This window comes from Neomonachus schauinslandi, chromosome 6 (assembly GCF_002201575.2).
Source record: "Neomonachus schauinslandi chromosome 6, ASM220157v2, whole genome shotgun sequence".
In the NCBI taxonomy this organism is placed as follows: Eukaryota; Metazoa; Chordata; class Mammalia; order Carnivora; family Phocidae; genus Neomonachus; species Neomonachus schauinslandi.
Genome location: NC_058408.1, coordinates 43,466,642 through 43,490,380, shown reverse-complemented (window position 1 = coordinate 43,490,380; position 23,739 = coordinate 43,466,642). Strand labels below are relative to the sequence as shown.

General features: G+C 46.5%; 1 protein-coding gene across 2 annotated transcripts in view; it reads right to left on the bottom strand.

Annotated features, from left to right (window-relative positions):
• LAMC2 (laminin subunit gamma 2) overlaps window positions 1-23,739 on the bottom strand; it is a 56,394-nt gene that overhangs the window by 7,354 nt on the left and 25,301 nt on the right. Inside the window, exons 3-19 of one of the 2 annotated variants that reach the window (XM_021682772.1) lie at window positions 22,796-22,931; window positions 19,479-19,577; window positions 16,696-16,832; window positions 15,569-15,691; window positions 14,541-14,730; window positions 13,346-13,458; window positions 12,176-12,394; window positions 11,371-11,553; window positions 10,180-10,425; window positions 7,925-8,070; window positions 6,742-6,898; window positions 6,256-6,461; window positions 4,279-4,358; window positions 3,033-3,182; window positions 2,213-2,357; window positions 1,359-1,508; window positions 700-814 (exon numbers count right to left, since the gene is read on the bottom strand). In XM_021682772.1, the coding sequence (XP_021538447.1) occupies window positions 700-814; window positions 1,359-1,508; window positions 2,213-2,357; window positions 3,033-3,182; window positions 4,279-4,358; window positions 6,256-6,461; window positions 6,742-6,898; window positions 7,925-8,070; window positions 10,180-10,425; window positions 11,371-11,553; window positions 12,176-12,394; window positions 13,346-13,458; window positions 14,541-14,730; window positions 15,569-15,691; window positions 16,696-16,832; window positions 19,479-19,577; window positions 22,796-22,931 (2,595 nt within the window). Of the gene's footprint in view, window positions 1-699; window positions 815-1,358; window positions 1,509-2,212; window positions 2,358-3,032; window positions 3,183-4,278; window positions 4,359-6,255; window positions 6,462-6,741; window positions 6,899-7,924; window positions 8,071-10,179; window positions 10,426-11,370; window positions 11,554-12,175; window positions 12,395-13,345; window positions 13,459-14,540; window positions 14,731-15,568; window positions 15,692-16,695; window positions 16,833-19,478; window positions 19,578-22,795; window positions 22,932-23,739 lie in introns of those variants that run through there. The other variant, XM_021682773.1, reaches the window with a different exon arrangement.

The window sequence follows — 23,739 nt, the reverse complement described above, 5'->3', positions numbered from 1 at the left end:
AACCCAGATTTCCTGGGATCCAGGTGCTGTGACAGTTTGTTCTATCATCACCACAAACAACCACGTGGATTTTATCCTGGAATCAACCAGGCTACAAAAGAAAAGGGAAAAATATCTGTGTCGTAGTAGGATGTTGGATCTGTGAAGGACCTTAGAGATCCTTTAGCTCAACCTTCTTTCTTTAAAGAAGAGGATGTTGGGCGCCTGGGTGGCTCAGTTGGTTAAGCGACTGCCTTCGGCTCAGGTCATGATCCTGGAGTCCCAGGATCGAGTCCCACATCGGGCTCCCTGCTCAGCAGGGAGTCTGCTTCTCCCTCTGACCCTCCCCCCTCTCATGTGCTCTCTCTCATTCTCTCTCTCTCAAATAAATAAATAAAATCTTTAAAAAAAATAATAAAATAAAATAAAGAAGAGGATGTTAGGGTCTGGAAAGGCTGTGACTTGCCCATGGTCACACAGTCTGCTCAGAGCCGTCATGCGGCCCAGCCAAGCTCAGAACTCAAGCCTTCTGACATCTAGTTAAATTCTTTCCACTACATCGATATTAATACAATTTCTTAATTTAGGAAGGTATTTATTAAGTGTCTGTTAATATCCCAATGTACCTATCATTTAGAGAGATGCACAGGGATTCAAAATAAATCAAAGTTGTGGTTATTCCTTTAACATATCAAGTGACCTGAACCATGAAATGCTTACCTCTGAGGTTCTTTAGGATGTTCTCAACTTCATAAAAAGTGGCATTGCCCATACTTAGTGCTTCTTGGGCTCTGCTTTTAGCAAGGTTGGCACGGGAAAGTAGCTGATCTGACGTCTGTAAACAGGTAGACAATAAGATTAAAACGTAACATACACCTAGGAGGAGCATTCCGGCCAGCAGAATCACTCGAACACATTTCTCTTCGTGACAACTGAGTGCTGTGATTCACCAGAAAGTCTAGGGGTGCTGTCGTAAAGCCCTCCACAATCTGGGACAGAGCAAACTTTATAAACCAACGACACATCCTGTATAGGGAACAGTCTCAAATTCCAGTCCACTCTCAAGGACAAGTACAGTTTTGCAAATCATAATTTTATACTCTAGATACTTCCTAAAACCAAGCTAGTAGAAAAAGCTGGACCAAAACTGAACTCAGGAGGCCTGAGTCCTATTCCTAGGCTTGAGGGCTGATTCAGTGGGTAGAACGGAACTAATTACATCAAGCTGTCTGTATCTCAGTTACTCCATCTACAAGCAGTGGTACCATGACCTTCAGAGAGTTTCCTAGAGTTGCATATTTATGGCCTCTTGCCATATTTATTCATATGGTAGGCATCCAGTACCTGTTGGTTGAGTGAATGAGTTAATAAAAGGATACCTGTCTCCCACTCTTTCCATTCTGTAAGAGCTGCTGGGTTTCTTCTTCCCAGTTTCCCAGACTGCTTTGCACATGCTTGAACTCATCCATACGCCTAGTCACCAGGCTTGAGAGAGAGTCAGTTTTTTGTTTGATCCTCTTCACTTCTACCTGTAAGCCCAAAGACATGAAGGAGTCTGACTTTCTGCCCACCAGTCGCCACACCAGCCTTCTTAGGAGCTTGAAAACAACAGCAATCCAGACACAAAGTTTAATAGAAATGAAGCAAAATGCCTAAATGATAGTCAGGTGGCAGTTTCCCCCAGCATCAAACAGGTCTTGTCTCTCTCTCTCTCTTTTTAAATTTTACATGTTGGTTTTATACATGCATGGAAACACTTTTATGGGAATCATTGTGAGTGCTTTAGGCATAGGTAGAAAGCTGAATCTTCTTAATCTAATACATTTGTAATAGTTAAAGGAATCAATGACAGAAACAATGTAAAACTTCTGAGAAGAACAAAAGTCTTCTGAATGGCTGTACATAGAAATGTACTATAGTTTGGACCCAAATGTAAATATCAAGCTTTATCTCTAATAATTTCCCACAAGTTTCAGTAGTCCCCAAAACTAAGGAGATATAAAATTGTTATCCACTAATAGGTTCAGGATGTGGGCTAAGGCTTTTTCAGAGGCAGAGACTGGAGTTTAAGAACAAGGAAATGGTTAACAAGAAGGATATTCTTCCTAATCAAGCACAAGAAAGGTCCCCGTGGAGGAAAAGCTGAATGACTGAACCATAGTATGGAACCCCCAGAGAAGCAAGCACTGTGGCCCTTCTTCTGTCCATCAAGCACATCAGTACATGCCCTCACCTGAAAAGACTGATCATTGACTCCTGGCAGCTGAGACACGGAATTGAGAAGGCGAAGACTATGCTGATAAGACCTATCTGCTTCAATGTCAGTTTGAGTGGCCTCCCCCGACAGTTGCTGGGCCAGGGACTTGGCTTTCTCCAACCTGCAGGGTGGGGAGAAAGAGAACTTTGAGGAATCACTCTTTTTATTAAAAGCAAACATTCATCTTGTTGTGTAAAAAGTATGCAGTTGGAGTTATCAGAAGAACCGAATGAGGTTATGTGACAGATATGTGTCCCTCTCCACAAACTAAACATAAGCCTTAAAGTTTATACAGGTTGGGTTGGAAGAATTCCGCCCAAGTTTCCCAATTCTTGATAATATATTCTTTTCCATTTACTCAACCACCACAACTTCTCCGAGCATTGCAATCTCTCAGTCAAAACACAAGTTTTACTTAATCAGTCCTTTCTTCTTCCAGACATAAAGGCATGCCCCTTCCCCCAAATTAACACTCTCATTCTCTTGTCCCTTAGGATTAATATCTTTTTTTTTTTTTAAGATTTTATTTATTTGACAGCGAGAGAGGGAACACAAGCAGGGGGAGTGGGAGAGGGAGAAGCAGGCTTCCTGCCGAGCAGGGACCCCAATGCGGGGCTCGATCCCAGGACCCTGGGACCATGACCCGAGCGGAAGGCAGGCGCTTAACGACTGAGCCACCCAGGCGCCCCAGGATTAATATCTTTTAATGAAGCACGGTGCCCCTCGAACGTGGTTTGCGCTACACCCTGGAGGGACGCGGATTATCTTGGCCCAGGTGAGGACCCCTCGAACGTACTTCCCCATGAGCCCTTGCACCGCGGAGCCGTCCGGGCTGCCCGTGCCGCCTCCTTCCTGTAGGGCCTTGTGTGCCAGTGACAGCGCTTGTTTGGAATAGTCCTCGGTTTCCCTTACCAGCCGCTCCATGTTACTGGCTGACTCAACATGGCTGAAAGGATTAAAAACAAAGAATTGGAGTTTTCATAGCAAGGGCTTCCTTTAGGTCTTTTATTGGAAGGAAGGGAGAGGAGTAAGGGAACTGGTTTGTCTAGAAAAACCAAACAGAATTGACCCAGATTAGACGGAATTAGAGGATCTGTCAGGAAGCAGGAGGTGTGCTGGAGATGGAGCTCATGTCTTAGACCCTAGCTGGTGATCTTTTCCGTTTATGGTGTAACCAGGGGAGCAGGGTGTGGGGCGGGGAGACGGGTGCGAGCAGTCTCAGGGGGGATAAAGTATTGCATTTATAAGCTGTTTTGTGCAGGAAGAAACCCCTAGGTCTTATTTCATCTGGGACCCACCCCTCTCCCCTCACTTTTGCTGAAACTCTACATTGGGTCCACCACTAGAGGGGACAGAGCCTGTCAATAAAAGTCTCCCAAACGCTTACAAAGTGACAAAAACAAACAAAACAACAACAAAAAACAAGCTCAGGAGGCAGTTTATGCTACAAAACACAAATCAACCTCCTTCACTGACTGAATTCCATCTGGGATTAGCAGAGCCTGCCACCCTGCTGAGCACTCTGCTAGGAGCAAACCTCTTTAACACGGTAGGATTTACAGTCAGGCAAGGACTAGGGAGCTGCCTGTTATCCCTGGGGCCCTGCAGAGCCGGTTTTGGGGAGGAGGTTCCCTCTCTGCAGTCTTGGCTCCCACAGGCTAGCAAACAACTCGTTGCTACTTGTTCCCAGGCTTAATGTGGGAGCCTGGGAGTCCCTCAAAGCTGCAGAACGTTCTTTTCCAAAGGCTGATTCATTTCACGGGGCCCGAAAAATCACATCTGACATACAACAGAGCCATAGAGTGAGTCATAGAAAAATCTGGGGTAAAAAACACCCCCACCCCCAACACTTGCCAAATGACCATGCCCAGTGGCCACCTACATAGGCTAAAAGCCAAGAGGTTTAAAAAAATGGCTTCAAGGCAAGGAAAGGGCTGCAAAGGTGCCGAGAGGTAATGAATATGTTGCTTAGGTCCTGAATACCCTACCATCTTGTTCAAGTCTGGCCTTGCAGAGGTAGTCCGAAGCAGGGGTCTGCTTACCTGTCTGCCAATCTTGTGGCCTCCTGGGCCAGGCTTCTAAAACCATTTGGCCCCACGTAGTGCTCTGAGGAAGGAATGTTCTGTGGAAAAAGAAGAATTGGTTAAAGCTTTGCACTCAGCCCTGGAGCCTAAGTAGGTTCTGCATCTGTCCTGTTAGAACTAGTTGTCATTAGCCACAGAGCATTCTACACCCTGACACATCAAGAGTCCCTAGTCACCATAATCATTACATTAAAAAAAAAAGTATAGACAAGAATAAAGTAGAAATCCAGGGCTCCTGGGTGGCTCAGTTAAGCGTCTGACTCTTGATTTCAGCTCAGGTCATGATCTCAGGGTTGTGAGATTGAGCCCCACACTGGGCTCCCTGCTCTGCGGGGAGTCTGCTTGAGATTCTTTCCCTGGCCCTCTCCCTCAGCCCCTCCTCTGCTCGCTCTCCCAAATAAATAAATAAATAAATCTTTAAAAAAAAAAAAAGAATAAAGTAGAAATCCAATTTAAAAAAACTGTAAATAGAAATAGATTCATTTAAAAATATATACATATTGGGCGCCTGGGTGGCTCAGTTGGTTAAGCGACTGCCTTCGGCTCAGGTCATGATCCCGGGGTCCCGGGATCGAGTCCCGCATCGGGCTCCCTGCTCGGCGGGGAGTCTGCTTCTCCCTCTGCCCCTCCCCCCTCTCATGCGCTCTCTCTCTCATTCTCTCTGTCTCAAATAAATAAATAAAATCTTTAAAAAAAATAAATAAAAAATAAAAATATATACATATTAAATGTATTTTCATATGTATTTAAAGTCAACAGACTATATACCAAGTTTCAATGATGGTTATTTCTTAATAATGGGATCATAGGGGACTTTTATTTATTTTCTAAATTTTCTACAATAAACATTTTTGTAATAAGGGGAAAAAATCAATACACATTATTCTTTAAATCCTTCATTTTGCCAGCATACCTGATTATCTTCCAGTATCCTTTATTCATCTTCTACCCACCCACTTACACTTTTGTCACCATTGCCTTCTTTTTTTTTTTTTTTTTTGTTTTTTTTTAAAGATTTTTTATTTATTTATTTGAGAGAGAGAGAATGAGAGACAGCCCGAGAGGGAAGAGGGCAGAGGGATAAGCAGACCCCCTGCTGAGCAGGGAGCCTGATGTGGGACTCGATCCCGGGACTCCAGGATCATGACCTGAGCCGAAGGCAGTCGCTTAACCAACTGAGCCACCCAGGCACCCTCTTTTTTTTTTTTTTAATTTTCACCATTGCCTTCTTTTTTTTTTAATTTTCACCATTGCCTTCTTTTTTTTTTTTAATTTTCACCATTGCCTTCTTTTTTTTTTTAATTTTCACCATTGCCTTCTTTTTTTTTTTAATTTTTCCCCTTTCCTTTTTTTTTTTTTTTTAATTTTCACCATTGCCTTCTTTACTGAGAAAGAGAAGAGGGCCCATTCAAATCTCTCCCTCCTGTCACACTCCAAACGACATCATTAAGAAAATCACATTGGCAACAGTTTTTTCCCCTTTTCAGAACCCTGTCTTCACTGGATTCCTTCCTTCTCCCCACCATTCCTCCCGTTTCATTTGTTCATGAAATGAACATTCACTCATTCATTCCTTCACTCATTCATGCGGCAAACGTATCACAGCCCCACACGTGCCGGGGGCTGAGAATGCAGACGTGAGCAAAACTAAATCCTGCCCACTAGGAGCTAACAAGCTAGGAGGTGTGCAGTAAGAAGGCAGAAGAGAGAGGGCCAACATGAGGTTATGGCTAACAAGAAATGAGCTAGGAAGAAGAACATAAGTGCAGTAAAATGGGAAACTGCAGGAAGCCCAAGAACACAAAGAACAGGTACGCCTATTTCAAGGAAGAGAAGTTCAGCTCTCTACCAGGTAGACCGAAAAATGTGAGAGACGGCGGGTGGGTGCCCCGATATGGCAGTGATCCTCAGCACCCTGAACCCGGTGACACCTACAGTGTTTCTCAGGGAGGCCTCGCTCTCCTCCAGGCTCAGGTGCATCTGAGTGACCAGTCTGTGAGTATCCTGAACTCGGTTCTGATACTGACTGCCCAGGGCCCGGATTCTTTCCATAGTCGTCTTGAGGTCACTGAGGCGGTTCCGGTAGCTATTCTCTTCGCTCCTTGCCTTGACCAACTGGAGACTGAGAGATTTACTAGCACCTGGTGCCAACAAGGAAAAGGAGGATAAGCACTTCTGGAGTCAGCACAGGGGAACAGGACATGAGGGAGGGTTGAAGAGTGACTTTGACTGGCTAACGGCAAAATGGTAAAAACCCAATAAATGAATGCATGCAGCCACTCTCTTATCACCATCATTCAGGTCCCAGGAGATCACAGTCCTTTTATCTCTCCAAGTGCTGGACAGAGACACCCACTGAACTGATACCCGACAGAAGATTATAAATTCCCTTCTGTCTAAAGGGCAATTGGCCTTCATCACCTTCTGAAATCTGGGCTTCTCTCAGAATGTCCCGAAGGGCCTGCTCAGCCTGCTGCATCCTGCCCTCCAGCTCTGTGTCAGGCTCCACTCCGCCACCACCCTGAGCCCTGGAAACCAGGGCCTCCAGGCTCTGCAGCTGCTGCATAAACTGCTCCATCTGAAACCACACAGGAAAGAGAGTCAGAACAGGTGGTGGGGATCACAGTCCGATACCAGGTACTCAGGGGAGAACATCTAAAAGCCCAGAAATGCTTGGCATGTCATGGTAGTTAAAGATGCTAGGGCCTAGAGTTTGAATCCTGGCCCCACTACTCATTAGCTGTCAGTGTGACCTTGGGCAAGTCGCTTTCATTACCCATTAGATGGGGATAATAATAATATCTCATAGTTATTACTTGGACAAAGTGAGTTAGTATTTGGATAGTGCTTAGAACAGTGTCTGGAACAAAGAAAGTGCTATAGAGGGCAGGTTAAATAGAAAAGTTAACCAAAAAAAACGAGTTTGTTCTACCTTTGGGGTTCTGTTTGGGCCTTTTCTTCCTTCGCCCTTCACCCCAACAAAATAACAATAATTAACAACAACAATTTCATTCTTCTCTGGAATGTGAATGAGAAATTTCTGGAGGCCATTCTTGTTTGAGCAGCCTTGACACCTTTTAGACTCCTCAAATCTTCTACATATTTACGTTTTTCTTCATTTGTTTTACAAAGACATCTCTTGGAAAAAATCCAGCTAGGAAGTGGCATGTTGTAAGTGTAAAGAGTACTGAACTGAGCAAAGTCTCCAAACATTTGCAATTCTTCAGTCACGTGGCCAGGTGGAACCAATAATCAGGGAATTCAGGGTGGGACTCTTGGTTCCACCTGGCCATGTGACTGAAAAATTGCAAATGTTTGGAGACTTTGCTCAGTGACTGACTTTAGAATGCCTTCTCTTGCAAATTGACTAAGTCATCAAGAGTACCAAATCAGACAGTATCTTCAAAAGGGATCTTGAAAATAGTGTATATAAGAGCACAAACCTGAAGCATTATTACTACTATATGGAAGTTTTTAAAGAAAGAAATAGTAATCTCCACCCTCATCCCCAGGAGATTAAGAGGGTCCTAGATTTGTGACAGACCCACCCAGTAGACACCTAACAATTTTACTCATGGGGGTGAGGGTTGGGTAGCATGCACACCTGTATCTTCACTTGATTATAGCAAGCTGGACAGCTGGTTAGTGCTGCATGCTCACAGGTGAGGCCGCCAAATCCGGGCTTGCAAACACAGCTGCCATCATTTCTACATTCCCCAGGCTCTGAGCCCACTGGGTTGCAGTTGCAAGCTAGAGACAAAACACAGACAAACAGAAAGCATTCATATCAAGCTAATTCTAGAAACTGGAGGTATGGCAAAGATAAAAGGAAGTTCAAGTCACCAATGGCAAAGTCAGTTCACATTGTGCTAGATTCATCTCTTGCCTGTGCCTCTAAGCACATTTATAATATAGATAGATCTTAGGAATCATCTAGAAGTTTGTTTGGTGTGGGTGTGGATAAAGAGATCCTACAACAGTCCACCCTTTCTGGTGGCACTTATTCTTTTTTTCCTCCCATTAAATTGTGAGCCTGTTGGATATTCTGTAGGCACTCTAGCTTTGCTCAAAAGGGGAATAACATGTCTTCTGGGCCTATTACATGCCAGATGTAATCTCTCTCTATTTTACAGATGAGGACTATGAGCTCAGAGAGGTTGAGTAATATATCCTAGGTCACACAGCAAGTAAATGGTAAACCGGAATGAGGGCTTGGAAAGAGGCATTGCTCTTTTCCTTTTGCTCTGCTGCCTTTGATGTAGGAAATGCAGTAAAAAAAAAGCAGTACCTTTATTCATTCATATTGATTGCGCACCTACTACGTGCCACACTGTTCTAGGAGCTGAGGATATACCAGTGGGTGAGACACTGCACTAAGGGAGTTACGGTGATTCTCTGGGTTGCTCTATGGCGCTCACAAAACACTCGGCACACAGTAATATGATCACATATCTAAGTATACTGTCATTATGTGCTTACATACTTGTGTGTCTTCCTTATTAGCATATGATCTCTTTGGGGGCTGGAACTGACTTATGACCTCAGTATGTAGCTGCACATTGGGTCCATGGTAGTAGGTGCTTGACAACAGATGGTGGAGTGAAGAAATGTACAGTCTAAAGCCAGTGAAGTCTCTATTAATAGCACCTTGTAACTAGTATTCTATCCTTTACAGTGTACCTTCTCAGATGCTATTTTATTTTATATTTGCAACCACTTTGAGTTAAATATTATTCATCTGTATGAAGAAACTGAGGCTCAGAGAGATTAATTGGCATAACCAGTGTAATACGATCGGTATGGTAAAAAACTACACTTGAACTCAGTACTGCTCATAGCATGTGGGCTCTTTCCTTATCATGGGGTACTTTCTAGCACATCAGAGCTAACCCACAGGTTGGGGTTAGGGCAGGTGGGATTTGTGTTCCTGGGTGGAAGCCCCAGGTTGCACAGGGTCCTCAGGCATTTCCAGGGCTGGGGATTCTGGGGTGAGTGGGAGGTGCTGGGCTCCCTGCAGACCTCCTGGGGAACCAGGAGCCCTCCCATCTGGGTGCCCAGAGGCCCTCTCTGGCTCTGTTATAATAAACAAGCCCCTGAGTTCTGGGCACCAAGGCTAGTCTGGGACCTTTGTGACTGAGGGGTGAGTCTGTGGGGCAGGCCAGCACCCTAAAACTGAATTTGAACTTGCCTAGAACTAAACTTACCTCCTGAATATAACATGTACGGAGGCTTGATAGAAGGGTCGAGCAAGAGGACCGATGTATACATTCACACTTTGATCTGAAGCAGCCCTAAGGAATGCACCCTGATAGCCGTGAGGTTGAAGCCAAGTCTCGTTAGTAGAACTTGGAACTGTTACCTTTGTCTACATCAATTACACTGATTTCCTGAGAGGGTCTTTTAAACTGCTGCCCACCCTTCCACCCCACCCCCCACCCCCCTGCCGCGTGTGTTCGGGCTTAGTCTCAAGTCGTTTCCTGCTGTCCTGGAACAAGCTTGGCAGCCCTCCTGCCAGCCTTGGAATGAGGCATATGGCCTGGCCCCATTCCATCTCCTCTTCCACTCAGGAATGTAAACTCGACCTTTTTCTCTTCTCCCACCCAGCTTTAACCCATTCGACATCCTCCAGCTCTGCCTTCCAGAAGCCTGCTGCAGGGGTCTTAAGGCCTTTGACACGTGAAAGGTCCAGACTGTTCGTAGGCCAGTTGGTCAGAGAAACCAAAGCAGCCCCCTCTTACCTGCTGCTGGCCTCGCCGATCAGTATGTTCCTACATGTGTACACGCTAGCAAGCTTACACGCATACACGTGCGTGTGCACACACACCCCACCTGTCCAGCTGTCTGGGGACGCAGTCCTACCTCGACACTTGTCCGCTGGGTTAGGAGCCAACGGGTCCCCAAAGTAGCCTGCTTTGCACTGGTCACAGTGGACACCCGCCGTGTTGTGGATGCACTTCAGACACCTGCCTGTCAGGCGGTCGCAGTTCCCAGAGGCACTGGGGTCCACATTGTTGTTGCACTGACAGGGCTGACAAGGCCTTACTGGGCCACGTTCCCCAAAGGGGTCCCCAAAGTATCCATCGGCACAGAGCTCGCAGCGGGCCCCTGGAAGGAACAAATGCCCAAGCCTGAGTGGTCATCTGCTGGCAGCAAGACCAGTCGTCCTTCTAGAAGAGCTTCCCACCCTGGACCCCAGAACAGTAGCCTCAGGGGCAGGTGCTCAGGGCAAGGGCTTGGCTCTTTCGCTCCATGGTGGTCCCCGATGTTGGAACACAGCAGCCCTGCTAGAAGGCTTCCTGCCAGCTAACTAGGTGGTTGGGGAAAAGTTAGTTTTATAGTAATACCACTGAGGCTGTCGCTGAAGAATTAACTCTTCTTTCAGACGGGCCAGCAGAGGGATGTGCCTTTATTCTTTTATTTATTTATTTTTTTTAAATAATCTCCACACCCAACATGGGGCTCGAACCCACAACCCCGAGACCCAGAGTCGCATGCCCTACCGACTGAGCCAGCCAGGCACCCCAGGAGAGAGATGTGACATTTAAAAGGCCACTAAGTTTCCCTTCTGTACCCTGGTTCATTGTGTAAAGCTTAGTTAAACCACGTATTTCGGGGCGCCTGGGTGGCTCAGTCGATTAAGCATCTGCCTTTGGCTCAGGTCATGATCTCAGTCTTGGGATCGGGTCCCGAGTTGGGCTTCTTGCTTAGTGGGGAGCCTGCTTCTCCTTTTCCTCCCCACTCATGCTCTCTCTCACTATCTCTGTCTGTCTGTCTCTCTCAAATAAATAAAATCTTTAAAATAAACCACGTATTTCATCTGAAAACTTCATCTCCTAGTGACAAACCTAAAACAACGTTAACCGTACGTACATCCCCTATAAACCATGCCCTGCCCTTCCTCAATCCACCCTTTGGGAGCATTCTTATCTTTAGAATGAGGCCTTCTACAGTAACCCTAAGTAATTATAATCCCCTAGAGACTGTTTGGAATAGCAGCCACTGACGGGAATTCATGGTGCCGGCACGGGGGGCAGCAGTGTGGGGCCTTACCCGTGACCCCCTGGGGACAGTTATTGCACACGACCTCCTCTGTCTCTGGCATGACAGAGCAGCTGAACCCGTTGTGGCAGGGACACGGCTTGCAGCTGCGGGGGTCGTGTGGGTCGTTGTAGAAACCGATGGGGCAGTCGGCGCACTCGATGTCAAGGTTTTCATCCCCTGAATAACAGTCTCCTGGGAGGCAGAGGAAGAAGGGAGGGCAGAGAAACGAGCAGGGTAAAACAATACACTTCCTGTAATATGGGTGATGCATGGGAGGCAGAGCTCTGGAACCAAAATCTTCCTTTCTGAAGCTTTCCCCGAAGTGCCTGAGCACCGGCATTCACCTTTGCCCCAGTACCAACTCTAAACCTGGCCATGACCCTGACTCTTATGCGGCTCCCCCATGCTCAGTAGACCTAGCTTCCTTTCCCACCCATAATGTAACACTTTCCTCCCCTACCCCATGGCCTGACACCATTTGTCCGCACATTCATTCAGGCCCTGACATTGCCTTTGATCTCTCCAAACAATTGAAACTTGACACCAACAACACCCCCAGCACTGAACCATGACAGCCGTCTCCTGTAACCTGGTACCTTTCCCACACCCTCGCGGCATGTTCCATAATGAAAAGGATTGAGTGTAAGAAAGCCCCATGTCCATCTTCTCTGACTCCAGCCCTACCTTCCTAATCCTTTCCCATCTCCGAAGTGAGTGCAGGCAGAGTCCTCCTTACACAGCTCTGTCTCTTGCACGGGAGACCCCAGTCACCTGACCGCCCCCGGCCACCCGGGCCAGGTGTCCTCTCACGCACCTGTGTCTGGATCGCAGGCTCCTCCCCCCTGGCAGTTACACGGGATACAGGTGCCAAAAGGTCCCAGTCTGGCAGAATCTCTTTTGTAGCCGGAAGCACAGTCCTGGCAGAACTGGCCCTTGTAGCCAACGGGACACACGCACTGTTCGACCCAGGGAGCTGGGGCTCCGGAGATGGGGCGGGCTGAAATCAGGGTCACGTTGTCGAGGTACCCAGTGCCTGCCACACGGAGATCGGGTTAGAAGGAGCAAGTGGTGAGGTCGAAAGATCTAAAGGCAGGCCGCTCTTTGGATTTTATTTTTCTTAACTCGCTAACAAAGACAGGTGGCGTTCACTCACTATGCCCTGGGTAGACGTACCGCCATCCGTCCTGACTGACGCACAGGCTGTGGTGTCAGGAAAGGCAGCGTTTAAATTTCGGCTCCACCCTGGCTAGCTGTGAGAATTGGGCAAGTCACACAACTTGCTACCATGGTGTTTTCCTCAAGTGTGGAAGAGAAGTAACAGTGGTAGGGACCTCCCACGTTGGTTGTGAAATGAAATGAGACAATGCATATATTATAATGTGCCTGGCTCGAAGTAAAGATTCAATAAAATTGTTAATAAACACCTTTTCTATATCCTGTTGGACTTGCTTCGTTAGTGATGTGGAAATTAGGCATGCCAGCGAGCGATGCTTCCTGTTCATATAAGTGCTAAAAAACTCAAGGAACTCACATTTACAGAATTCCAGTTGGGATTAGAGTCCCCCCCATGTGAAGTTCAATAAAAGGAGTTAAAAGAGTACAGGTAATGTCTGAATACGGTAGCACTGAGTATAATCCCCAAGGAGCAGCAACTCAAGGAATAGAGGGCTGAGTTGTAGATGCCATTTCCTAGCGAAGGGGACAAGCCCATTTGTTGTAGATTATCTTCTTCAAATAATCAGCTTTCATCTAAATCTGGAGACTCTTAAGCAAAGGAGCATTATCCACTCTTCATTGGTGTTAACTTCTTTTTAGAGGAACATTACTTTTAACAACTTCTAGACTATAAGAATTTAGACCTAATAGGAGACCCTCCATCAAAACCATCAAGTAGTTTACCTACTTGTTTGGAGACTGTCACCACCTCAGGAAGCTGAGACAAACTCAAACCTAAGAGAGAAATTCATTTCCCTTCGTCACTTACTGTATTCTCCATAAGTAGCTCGGATCCGCAGGGCTGTGAGGTTACGCAGTAACCTCCGATACTCGAAGTAACTGAGCTGGGGGCTCCAATTACTGCTTGGACGTTCATTTAATCTGAGGGATTTAAAGCCCAAAGCTTAAAAATACAACTCTTATCAAGTCTTATAATTTGTATACACGATATAAATTATGCCCAAAAAGGTGGGAACCGCTAAGCCCCTTCACGGCCCTGCCTAGAGGGGGATGAAGGATGGGTAGCTGCATCCTTGTAGGCTTGAACTTGGAGTTTGCTCTCTCTGCAGGGAGCATGAACCCCACAGGGAGTGATGGAGGGCATCCCAGTGCAAGAAGCCCAGCCCCAGGGGTCATGGCATCCAGTGCTGGCCTGAGTCCTCAGAGACTACTTTCTATTCCTGGCCACACAAAACTTAGTATCAGGAACATTGCTGAGTTCAAGAAGCTCTGACCCTCAAGAGAGCTACCATTAATTTTTGGTTTTGTTGTTTAAACGGTTTGTTAACTGAGCACATTTCACTTACTCTTTTCAAAAGTCAGCTTTCACGTTCTACATTGGACACGTCCAATACTTCTTCATTTAGCATGATGATATCTCACAGCATCATATCATCTTCCCCTGCACTGGTCTTTCAAATGTTGTTTTTGTTTTTTACTGGAATCCTTCCAGGAACAACCCAACTTCTTTTCTTTAGTTCACTGACCTCACTTCTCACTGTATTCTTCTCCCCCACTCCACACTTCGCTCATGCTTAACTACTTAGAATTTCCTAATGCACAAAACGTCCTCAAGCATGATTATTTCCCCTGCCTTGCTCACCTTCCCCTCGCTCCCCTTTCTATCCTTAGAAAACTGTTCTTCCCTTGTCATGTTTTCTTGGGAAGCTCCCCTTGATCGCTCCAATGTGGGTTACTTGTGCTCCTCTGTGTGTTCCAAACACCTGTGCCCACCTTGCCTATCTTGTCACTCACAAGCCACACTGTACTGTTCTGTTTATCTTTTTCTCCCATTAGCCTGTCAAGGGCTTGAGGGCAGGAAGCACGTCCTGTTTCTGTACATAACACCATGTCTGGTACACGCAAGGTGCTCAGAAAAGCTTGTTAAAAGAATGAATGATCGAATGCATGAACAAAGGAAGGGGACTTCAGTCACCTGACCCACTTGTAGTCACTCTTTTTACCTGAACGTGTAAGTCTTGGTGATCCCACAAGGCAGCGTCTTGCCCAGAGGCATCAAGGGAGCTGTGACCCGTAGACCAGCGCCTTCCAGGATCACATCGTGGGCGGACGGGTGTCTGCCTCCCCTGTCCACACGGTAGTCAAAAGACAGGGTTTGCCCATAGCTCACCTGTTGATTCCCAAGAAATTTGGCTGTGAAACAGAATTTGAAAAGACTGAGATCAGTGTGAAACTGGAGAAGTAAACGAGCTAGCAAGTTTGCATTACTGTTGGTGATTTCTGTTGGAGTTCTGTGTCATCAGTGTGCCTCCAGGCCCCCAACCACCCTTCCAGAAGAAGCGGTTCATGGATGTGGCCATATTGCCCCTGGCTACAAAGGAGAGTTAGAGACTGACAAGTTAAAAGGGCCACGTTGTAAGACAATTCCATGTGTTAGATGATGCACAGCATGGCCCTGTGAATGCCTGGGACATAAAGGTCCCGGGTATGTTGGGAATAGTACCATTTGTTACATAATGCTTTATAGTTCACAGACTTCATTATGTTTGATGTTAATAATCCTTGGAGGATATATTATCCCCATTTAACAGCTGCGAGAACTGAAATTTGGAAAGGTTAAGAGGACAACTTACCTGAACACCACATAGTAGCTAATGAAATGAACTACTAATACATATGTTTTTAATGTACAAGTGGTTAAAACTGAGAAAACCTTATTTTCACTTTTCCATCTGCTTCTCAGTAGATCCACAGATGTGACCTCTGTCTTTATTTCTTGTCTTGATGGAAAACCTAGAAACTTCCCATTTGACGGAAGTAGGAACCTCAACCAGGGACCGTCTGCCTGGATACACAGTCCTGTTCTATTGTATCATGACTTTGTCAATAGGGCTGAAGCCCCAACTGTCTTCTGGAGATAACTGCTTTTCTGAACACCAGGTGATATGGTTTTCACATTTGCTGACTCCATTTATCTCTCCTGACTTCTAGGCTTACGGGTTGGCTTCTATAAGAAAAATACCGTACATACCAGGAGCGACAAAATAGATGGGGTCTGATCGTCGTGCTGAGCTGAACACGTCCCGATGATGCTGGGACCACTGGAGCTTTGCAGGAGACCCATTTCTTTGGATAGCCTTCCAGCCATCAACATCTGGAATGCAAATAAAACCACTCTGCATTTGGCAGACAAACCTCATCATCTATTGAGCTAAATAAGGCAAGACTTGATTGCCAAAAAGTCTTAGAGGTGAACAGCTAGTGGGGTTTCTTAATAGTTCCACATTCGTGTGCAGTCCTTAAAATGTCCTATGCCCCATTCCACTTGGGTCTCAACTTCACCTGCTCCCACCCCACAGCAGCTCTGACTTCTTTGAGTCTGATTCTCATAATAAGAGAGCATGTTTTCATCTGCCTGTAGAGTTCATACTTTTATTTTATTTACATAAACAGGGTCTGCCCTTTGTGAGTGGGGAGGGCCCAGTATGTTCCAACAGAAACTCAAAGTTGAAATCATGTCACTCTCCTAGATTTTTATAGGGTTTGGTAGCTTGATAACTAATTTCACATACATTAACTCATGTAATGTATGTGAAAACAGTATTTTTTAAAAAGATTTATTTATTTATTTCAGAGAGAGATTGAACACATGTGAGTGGGAGCAGGGGCAGAGGGCGAGAATCTTTCAAGCAGAGTTGTAGGGTCAATCCCACGACCCATGAGATCATGACCGGAGCTGAAACCAAGAGTCAGATGCTCAACTGACTGAACCACCCAGGCGCCCGTGAAAGCAGTATTATTAATGAGTGTGAATTCCAGGAAGACTCAATAACCCACCCCCCCCCCAATCCAAATGAAAGGCTCTTTTGTGGTTTTAAAATACATGGAGGTGGGAAGTGCAGGGAGATGAAAATCTGGTCTCTTTTTAGTTATTCTTTTAAGTTATTCATATACCGGTATGAGTCAGCTGTGCAGCTATGACTTTTTCAAGACATTAGGATCTGCCTTATTGCCCAGACAAAATAATGTCCTTTAAAGCCAGAAGAGAGTTGCTAAAGACTATGCAAAGGTCCCAAGCTGTGACGAGGAGGAGGTTGTCTATAAGCATAAAGCTCTATACAGTGTTAAAAACAAAATTCTAGAAACAGAACACTTTACCTTGATAGAAAGTAGAGGTGATTTTATGGACACTGTAGTCTCCAGAGCTGTGGCAGTTGGCTGAATGCCCATAGCAAAAACACGGGGTACAGCCCTCAGGGTTTCCCCCATCCAGGTGATAATAACCTGGTCGACACCTGTGGCAGCATTTTAGAGATCAGGACAATGTTAGAAGTTACTTCTTAGTTCATATAGAGAATATGATGACTGATCTTTTCTACTTTCTCTCCCGCCTGGCCCTATTAATTCCCAGAACTGGGAAATAGTAACTTACACATACCATCCCCACTCCCAGATGGGATGGATAGTCACAGCCCCCACTGAGAGAGCATGAATGTTCACTTTTCTGTCCCTGTGGTAGAGCACAATCACGCTGGACTTGGTGGCCTGGGAACTTAGTGATTTCCCCATCCCTGGTGAGGAACTGAATGGAGGTCACATGAGCGGGACAAGAAGGGTTGGGGCAGGGGGGATGTAGAGCTGGCCCTGTCTTAGAGCAAGTGTTTAATGGGGGCAAAGAGTGGGAGGTGGGGCCAAGAAAGGAAAGATAAATGTCCCGGCCCCAGCACCTGCTCAGCTGTCCTGGCCCGCACAAGAACACTAATTGCTGCCCACCATCCCTGCCCCTTATATCCCTGCTCTGTCCACAGGGAAAGGGGCAGGTGGGGATATGACAAAGAAGGATGGCTGGAGGCTCCCTACAAAAGCAAAATGTAGGCTGGCGTCCCACCTGCCAGTGGCTTGTCTGAGGACCACAGCTACCAGGCAAGTCGCAGATGTTGGGGCCACAGAGAAGAAGGAAAAGCTGGGGAGGACTTGTTTTTCTCCGTTCAAGTTAATTACATCCTTCTTCATGAAATAATAAAAGTTTCAATGATCATTTATTTAGCACTGATGCTATGGCAGGCACTTTGTGTATGTTCTCCAATTTAATCCTTGGTACAACCCTATGAGATAGGAGTTGTCATTTCCAATTTCTATTTATTTATTTATTTATTTAAGAGAATGAGAGAGCGAGCATGAGCAGGGGCAGGGGCAGAAGGAAAGGGAGAATCTTAAGCAGGTTCATGCCCAGCACGGAGCCTGATGAGGGGCTCGATCTCATGACCATGAGATCATGACCTGAGCCGAAATCAAGAGTTGGATGCTTAACCAACTGAGCCACCCAGGCCAGAGAGGTTAAGAAACTTGTTTGAGGTCATAGAGCTGGTAAGTGACTGAGAAAAGATTTTCAAACCGGGTCCATCTGCCTCTAAGTCATGTGGTCTAATCCACTGCCCCCTATGAGGGGAGTCTGTATATTGTGCAAAACTATAGAAAAGCAGGGTAACTGTGAACAGTAAATGCTTCAGAGAACAGCTGTACATAAATAAGCATTGTTTTTTTTCTCTACAGAGCAAGGGCTTAAAAAAAAATCATTGTAGTTTCTTTGGTGGAAACCTGCAGATTAAAAGGGATTAAAAAGCAAGGAAGGAAGAGGGGGAGGGGCACAGAAAGCGAGGGGAGGGAATGAAAAAAGAAGGGAAGGGAGGAACTGAAGGAAATCAGGCAAAACAATGACAGTGATGAGGGATGAAACCAGGTGATAAATTATGAAGAAAAGTAAGGAAGTGATCACACGGAGGTCAGAACAGTGCCACTTCTCGAAAGGAGGGGGTTGTTGCATTGGGATGGCACACTTTTAGTGAAGGTCTACGTCTTAGAAGGGGTGGTGCCGACATTTGTTTCATGTAGTTTTCTGTTTCTGTGTGACACTCCGAAATGAAACACCTTTTCAAAAAGTGACTCCTCTTTTAACACGTAAGCTGTGGTCCCCTCCCTGCGCTGCAGCAGTGAAGAACCCCCTGGAAACACAAGCTGGGAATGCATCTGGTATTTTCTCTGCCCAGGTACAAGTGATTGTCAGGATGCCAAAGGACTGCTTTCTTACTTTTTTTTTTTTTTTAAAGATTTTATTTATTTATTTGAGAGAGAGAATGAGATAGAGAGAGAGAGCATTAAAAGGGGGAGGGTCAGAGGGAGAAGCAGACTCCCCGCCGAGCAGGGAGCCCGATGCGGGACTCGATCCAGGGACTCCAGGATCATGACCTGAGCTGAAGGCAGCCGCCCAACCGACTGAGCCACCCAGGCGCCCCCTGCTTTCTTACTTTTAAGGAAACGAGGAGAATGCCTTTACCTCTGCGCCCAGCCTCCCGGCTATTGTAGGGGAGGGAAGCGTTTTAAGTCTGAGCAATTTGTCCTTAAGGACTGTCCGCAAGCAGCAAGGGAGGGTGGATCGCTGTTTCCTGTGCCACCTGCCGCGACATGGCCCGGGGCCCAAAGGGCTCTTACCTCTCCTCCCGGCTCATGTGTGTGCATGCAAGCACCAGCCCATCCCTGGGCGTTTCCTTTGCTGCACATGATGGTTATATATGGCCATATTTCCTCTTACTAGCATTTTCGCAACATGCTTAATTAGGCCAGGCCTTTTCTGGGACCAAGCTGAGTCAGGTGACCGCATCGTTGCATGCCACCTTGTATGGGAGCGCCTGGGATTCAGAGTCAGCTGGCAAGGGGACTCCCTGGGGCCCTGGACCCTGCAAAAGGATGGGGTCCAGGGAGATTTGGGGGGCTCAGCTGTATTTTTTTTTAAAAGCTAGGATTTTGAGGCCAGCGGGCAGGATAGAGATCGTCTCTATTTGTTACGTGTCCCTTTTCCACAACTGCACTCAGAGGATGAATTCTCATGCTAGCTGCCAAAAGGCTCTCCCTGCTGTGTCCGCAGGGCCACGGTTCACACAGACCTGTCACAGCGCTCTCCGGTGACAGCTGGCTTGCAGACACAGTGGCCCTCATCACAGGGCCCCAAGATACCAGCTGGGTCACAGTCACACGTGGAGTCTCTAGGAAAGAAGACAAAGAAAAGTAGAGATGTGTCTCCAAATGCTTCCCGGCTATCCACATAAAGATCAAGTGCTTCTAAGTAAATGTCACCAACTTGAGTAAATCCTTCATCTTCACTGAGGCCCCTCTCGGCTCCCCTTGTCCACACTCATCTCTCCCAGGCCCTTTAAGGACTCGGTTGTCTAGGCTCACGCTACTCTGAGGGTGACAGCTGGTCCATGAACTGCTTGCTACCCACCCTCAAGGAGAAGAGGGGTTGGCGCCAGAGTGTGAGCCAAATCCATCACTAAACAGTTCAGTTTGGTTTGGTTTTAGTTTGGTTGACTGTTTGGTTCAGTTGCTTTTTTTTTAATTTATCATTTGCTTCTCTATTGTTTAATTCAGTGATGACTGCTTTCATTGTGATGGATTCCATCTACTTGCTATTTTCGTTTATTTAGTTCTTTCTTTTTGCAACACTTCTATCAAGACACAATTCAGGGGTGCCTGGGTGGCTTAGTCAGTTAAGTGTCTGCTTTCAGCTCAGGTCACTATCCTGGGGTCCTAGGATTGAGTCCCGCATTGGGCTCCCCGCTCAGCAGGGAGTCTGCTTCTCCCTCTCCCTCTACCCCTCCCCACTCCTCATGCTCTCTCTCTTAAATAAATAAATCAAATCTTTAAAAAAAAATAAAAAATTTTAAAAAGACACAATTCACCCATTTAAAATGTACAATTTGCTGGCTTTTAGTAGATTCTCAGAGTAGTAGAATTTAGTAGAGTTTAGTAGATTCTCAACCATCCCAATCAATTGTAGACCATTTTCATCAGTCCAAAAAGAAACCCTGTGCCCCTAGCGATCACCCTCCCTTTCTCCCCCTAGCCCTAGGCAACCACTAATGTACTTGCTGTGTCTACAGATCTGCCTATTCGGAACATTTTCTGTAAATGGAATTGTACAATCTGTGGCCTTTTGTGTTTGGCTTCTTTCACAATGTTTTCAAGGTTCATCCAATGTTATACTTCATCCATGTATCAGTAATTCATTTTCTTATGGTTGAATAAAATTCCATCATATGGATAGACTACATTTTGCTTATCCATTCAACAGCTGATAGACATTTGAGTTGTTTCCACTTTTTTAGCTACTATGGATAATGCTGCTAGGAGCATACGTTTCTACGCAGATATGTATGTTTTCATATTTCTTGAGTGTATTCCTAGGAGAGGAATTGCTGAGTTTGGCTGATTTTTTTTTTTTTTTTTTTTTGGTTGCAAGACTTTCTCAGTGTTTCCATTATTTAGTTTTGGCACAATCTCTTAGTGCTCTGGCTACTGACTAGTATCACTCAGATGGGCACACAGTCATAGGCATCTATCTCATGGGTCTAAAACCAAATCTGTCTTTTCCCTACTGTTTGCCCCTCCTTTGACTGCCCTTTGACCCCATCCAAATCCTACCCAAACCGGGATGGGCTCCTCCTCCCCCTCACATTTCTCATCCAGTCAGAGTCCCAAGCTGTCAGGCTCCCTGAAGATCCCTTTCCCAGTCCTCCTCTTTCACTTGTGAGGCTCTCCTCCTGTCCTAGCCCCTCCACACCACTTATCTGGACCCTTTGACAAACATTAGGCACCATCTACTGGTTGCTAAGCATTGAGGACGCTAAGAAATAGGATCCTGGTCTCTAGGAGTCTCCAGGCAGGGCAGAAACATGAACAATGATGGCAGCGAAGCCTAAGGCCAGCTGGAACCGGGTGGGGGGCCCCTTCTGTGTGCCTCTCCCCACTCTGGGCACTGGGGATGCAGTATGAACAAGACAAAGCCAACACAGGGCTTTCGTTCTGGTGGGAGAGACAGACAAACAAGAGATGTGAAGTAACATCAGTCAGAACTTGGAGGGGTGGGCACTGGTCAGGCAAGGCCTCTGTGAGGAGTGGATGAGGTGGGGATGGAGCCCGTGAAGCTCTCTGTGGCCCCGTAGGAACCAGGAGTGCTCTAGGCCAGGGCCAAGGTCCCTTGGCTTGGCTCCTTTGAAGAAGGGAAGGCAGGCTGGTGGGACTGAGTGCAGGGGGCCAGGGGGAGAAAGAAAAGCAGTGGGAGTCCACTGCTGGGGGTGCAGAGGGGGTGGAGGATCTTGCAGAGCCCTGCTGGCCTACAAAAGAAGTCTCCATCTCATTCTGAGAGGACAGGGAGCTACTGGAGGGTGGCAAGCAGAGAAGTGATATGATCTACTTCATGCTTTAGAAGCATTTCCAAAGGCAGACCCGGCCGAAGGAAGGGTCTCTGAAGACAGTCTAAAAGGGGACAGGGAAGCCTGGAAGAGAACAATCTGTGCAGAGTCCCAAGGGTGAGAGAACTTGGGACAGTGGTAGCCAGGCCGGCGCCAACATGGAGGGCAAGGGGCTGGAAAAGGGGGCACTGGGAAGTGATCCTCTGCGGGCACCTTCTAGCTAACGCCTTTCCTGCCGAGCTCCCTTTCCCCTGAGCCATGCCAGTACCTGCCAGCTCTGCATCCCTTTGATTGCTTATGTGATTTATAATGTATGCTCCATCTTCTTCCAGGAAAGAATTTTTTTTTTTTTTTTTGAGAGAGCACGCACACGAGCAAGGGGAGGGGCAGAAGGAGAGGGAGAGACAGAATCTCAAGCAGACTCTACACCCAGCTCAAGCCCAACACAGTGCTCAATCTCACAACCCTGAGATCATGACCTGAGCCGAAATCAAGAGTGGGACACTTAACCGTAAGAGTGGGGCACTTAACTGACTGAGCCACCCAGGTGCCACTCTTCTGGGAAAGAATATGACGTGGGATAGAGAATGCTTCAAACTAAAAGGTAATAAAACTGTGCAGAAAAGTTTTTCTAGTCCAAATTCATTTGGGTCGAAATGGGTCCCAGGTAAGAATCTGGAGGGCGCTTTACCTCCATCCTCGTTCATCTAAAGCAGGGCAATCATCTGGGTGAAGAACGTAGGTTTCTGGGCCTGAATATTAGGTCCACCCCCACCAGTAATATTGGGTAAACTTAACCCCTCGGGGTTTACATTTCTTATCTTCCACATGAGTGTGACGCTAATCCTAACTTCTGAGGCTTACTGTAAGGATTAAATGGCATAACCCACGGGAAGTCCTCAAACAGCACTTGGCACACAGTTGGTGCTCAGTAATGGAAGTGGCCATGGATGTTAATGTCATTGTCATCCCTCATGGCAGAAGCTGCAGTGGGGGGTGCAGGTGCTTACAGTAGCCTTTGGTCTCGGGTGCACCCGGCGTCACTGAGCATGTGGAAGCCTGGCAGACATCGGTCACACCTGTCTCCTGTCACACCTGGCTTGCAGCTGCACCGTCCAGAGTTGTCACATCCAGCGCTAAGAGAACCTGTAACACACGAGGTGGGGAGAAGGAAAGAAGAAAAGGAAGTATTTAGTTTATAGGGCATTAGGAAACAACTGCAACCCCATGAGAGCTCACAGCCAGGCGCGGCTTCTTCCAGCAAAGAAATGGAAGTTACTCCTGGAAGCATTTGTACTTCTCTATCGAACATTAAGTAGTGTGTCAGCCACTGCTTTTTAAAAGAAGGTTGTTGAATCCTTTTTTTTTTTTTTCTTTTTCTTTTCTGTTGTTGAATCCTTTGAGATCTCAAGAAGACGGACAGTTTGGGAATGAGCGCATCAGCCTCCTCAAAGACAGTATGAGAAAGCAAGCAACATTTTCTCTTATTTCTGGCAGGCAAAAGCCATCTTTTAAGGGTCAGTGTGATTTTATTCATTTTTTTTTTTTTTTGAGTATGAAAAGGCCTCCTAACCAGAAATATCTCTACCTACCTGGAGTGGTGGACATTCTCGTCCTTGGGGCATCACCCCTTCCCTGTGCATCTCACCTGGTTTAGTGCACCGAGCACTTGTCCTGTGATTGATTCTGTATAGACATGCTCTTACTTGTTAGTGGGCCCTCTTGGATTGCGAGTTGATGAGAGACAAGAAGTGCTCAGGGTAGCAAATGCACCCCTCCAGAACCCAGCCTCTTCATCTGACTGCCTCGCCCTCCCCCACCCCAGTTCAGGTCTGTTCTCTCTCCCTGGACCCTGCCTCCCACTCTCTTCCCTGCCTCCATCCTCACCTCCCTTCCCTCCTTTCATGCTGCTTTAACAATGGAATTCAGATCACATTACTCAGCTGTTTCGTTC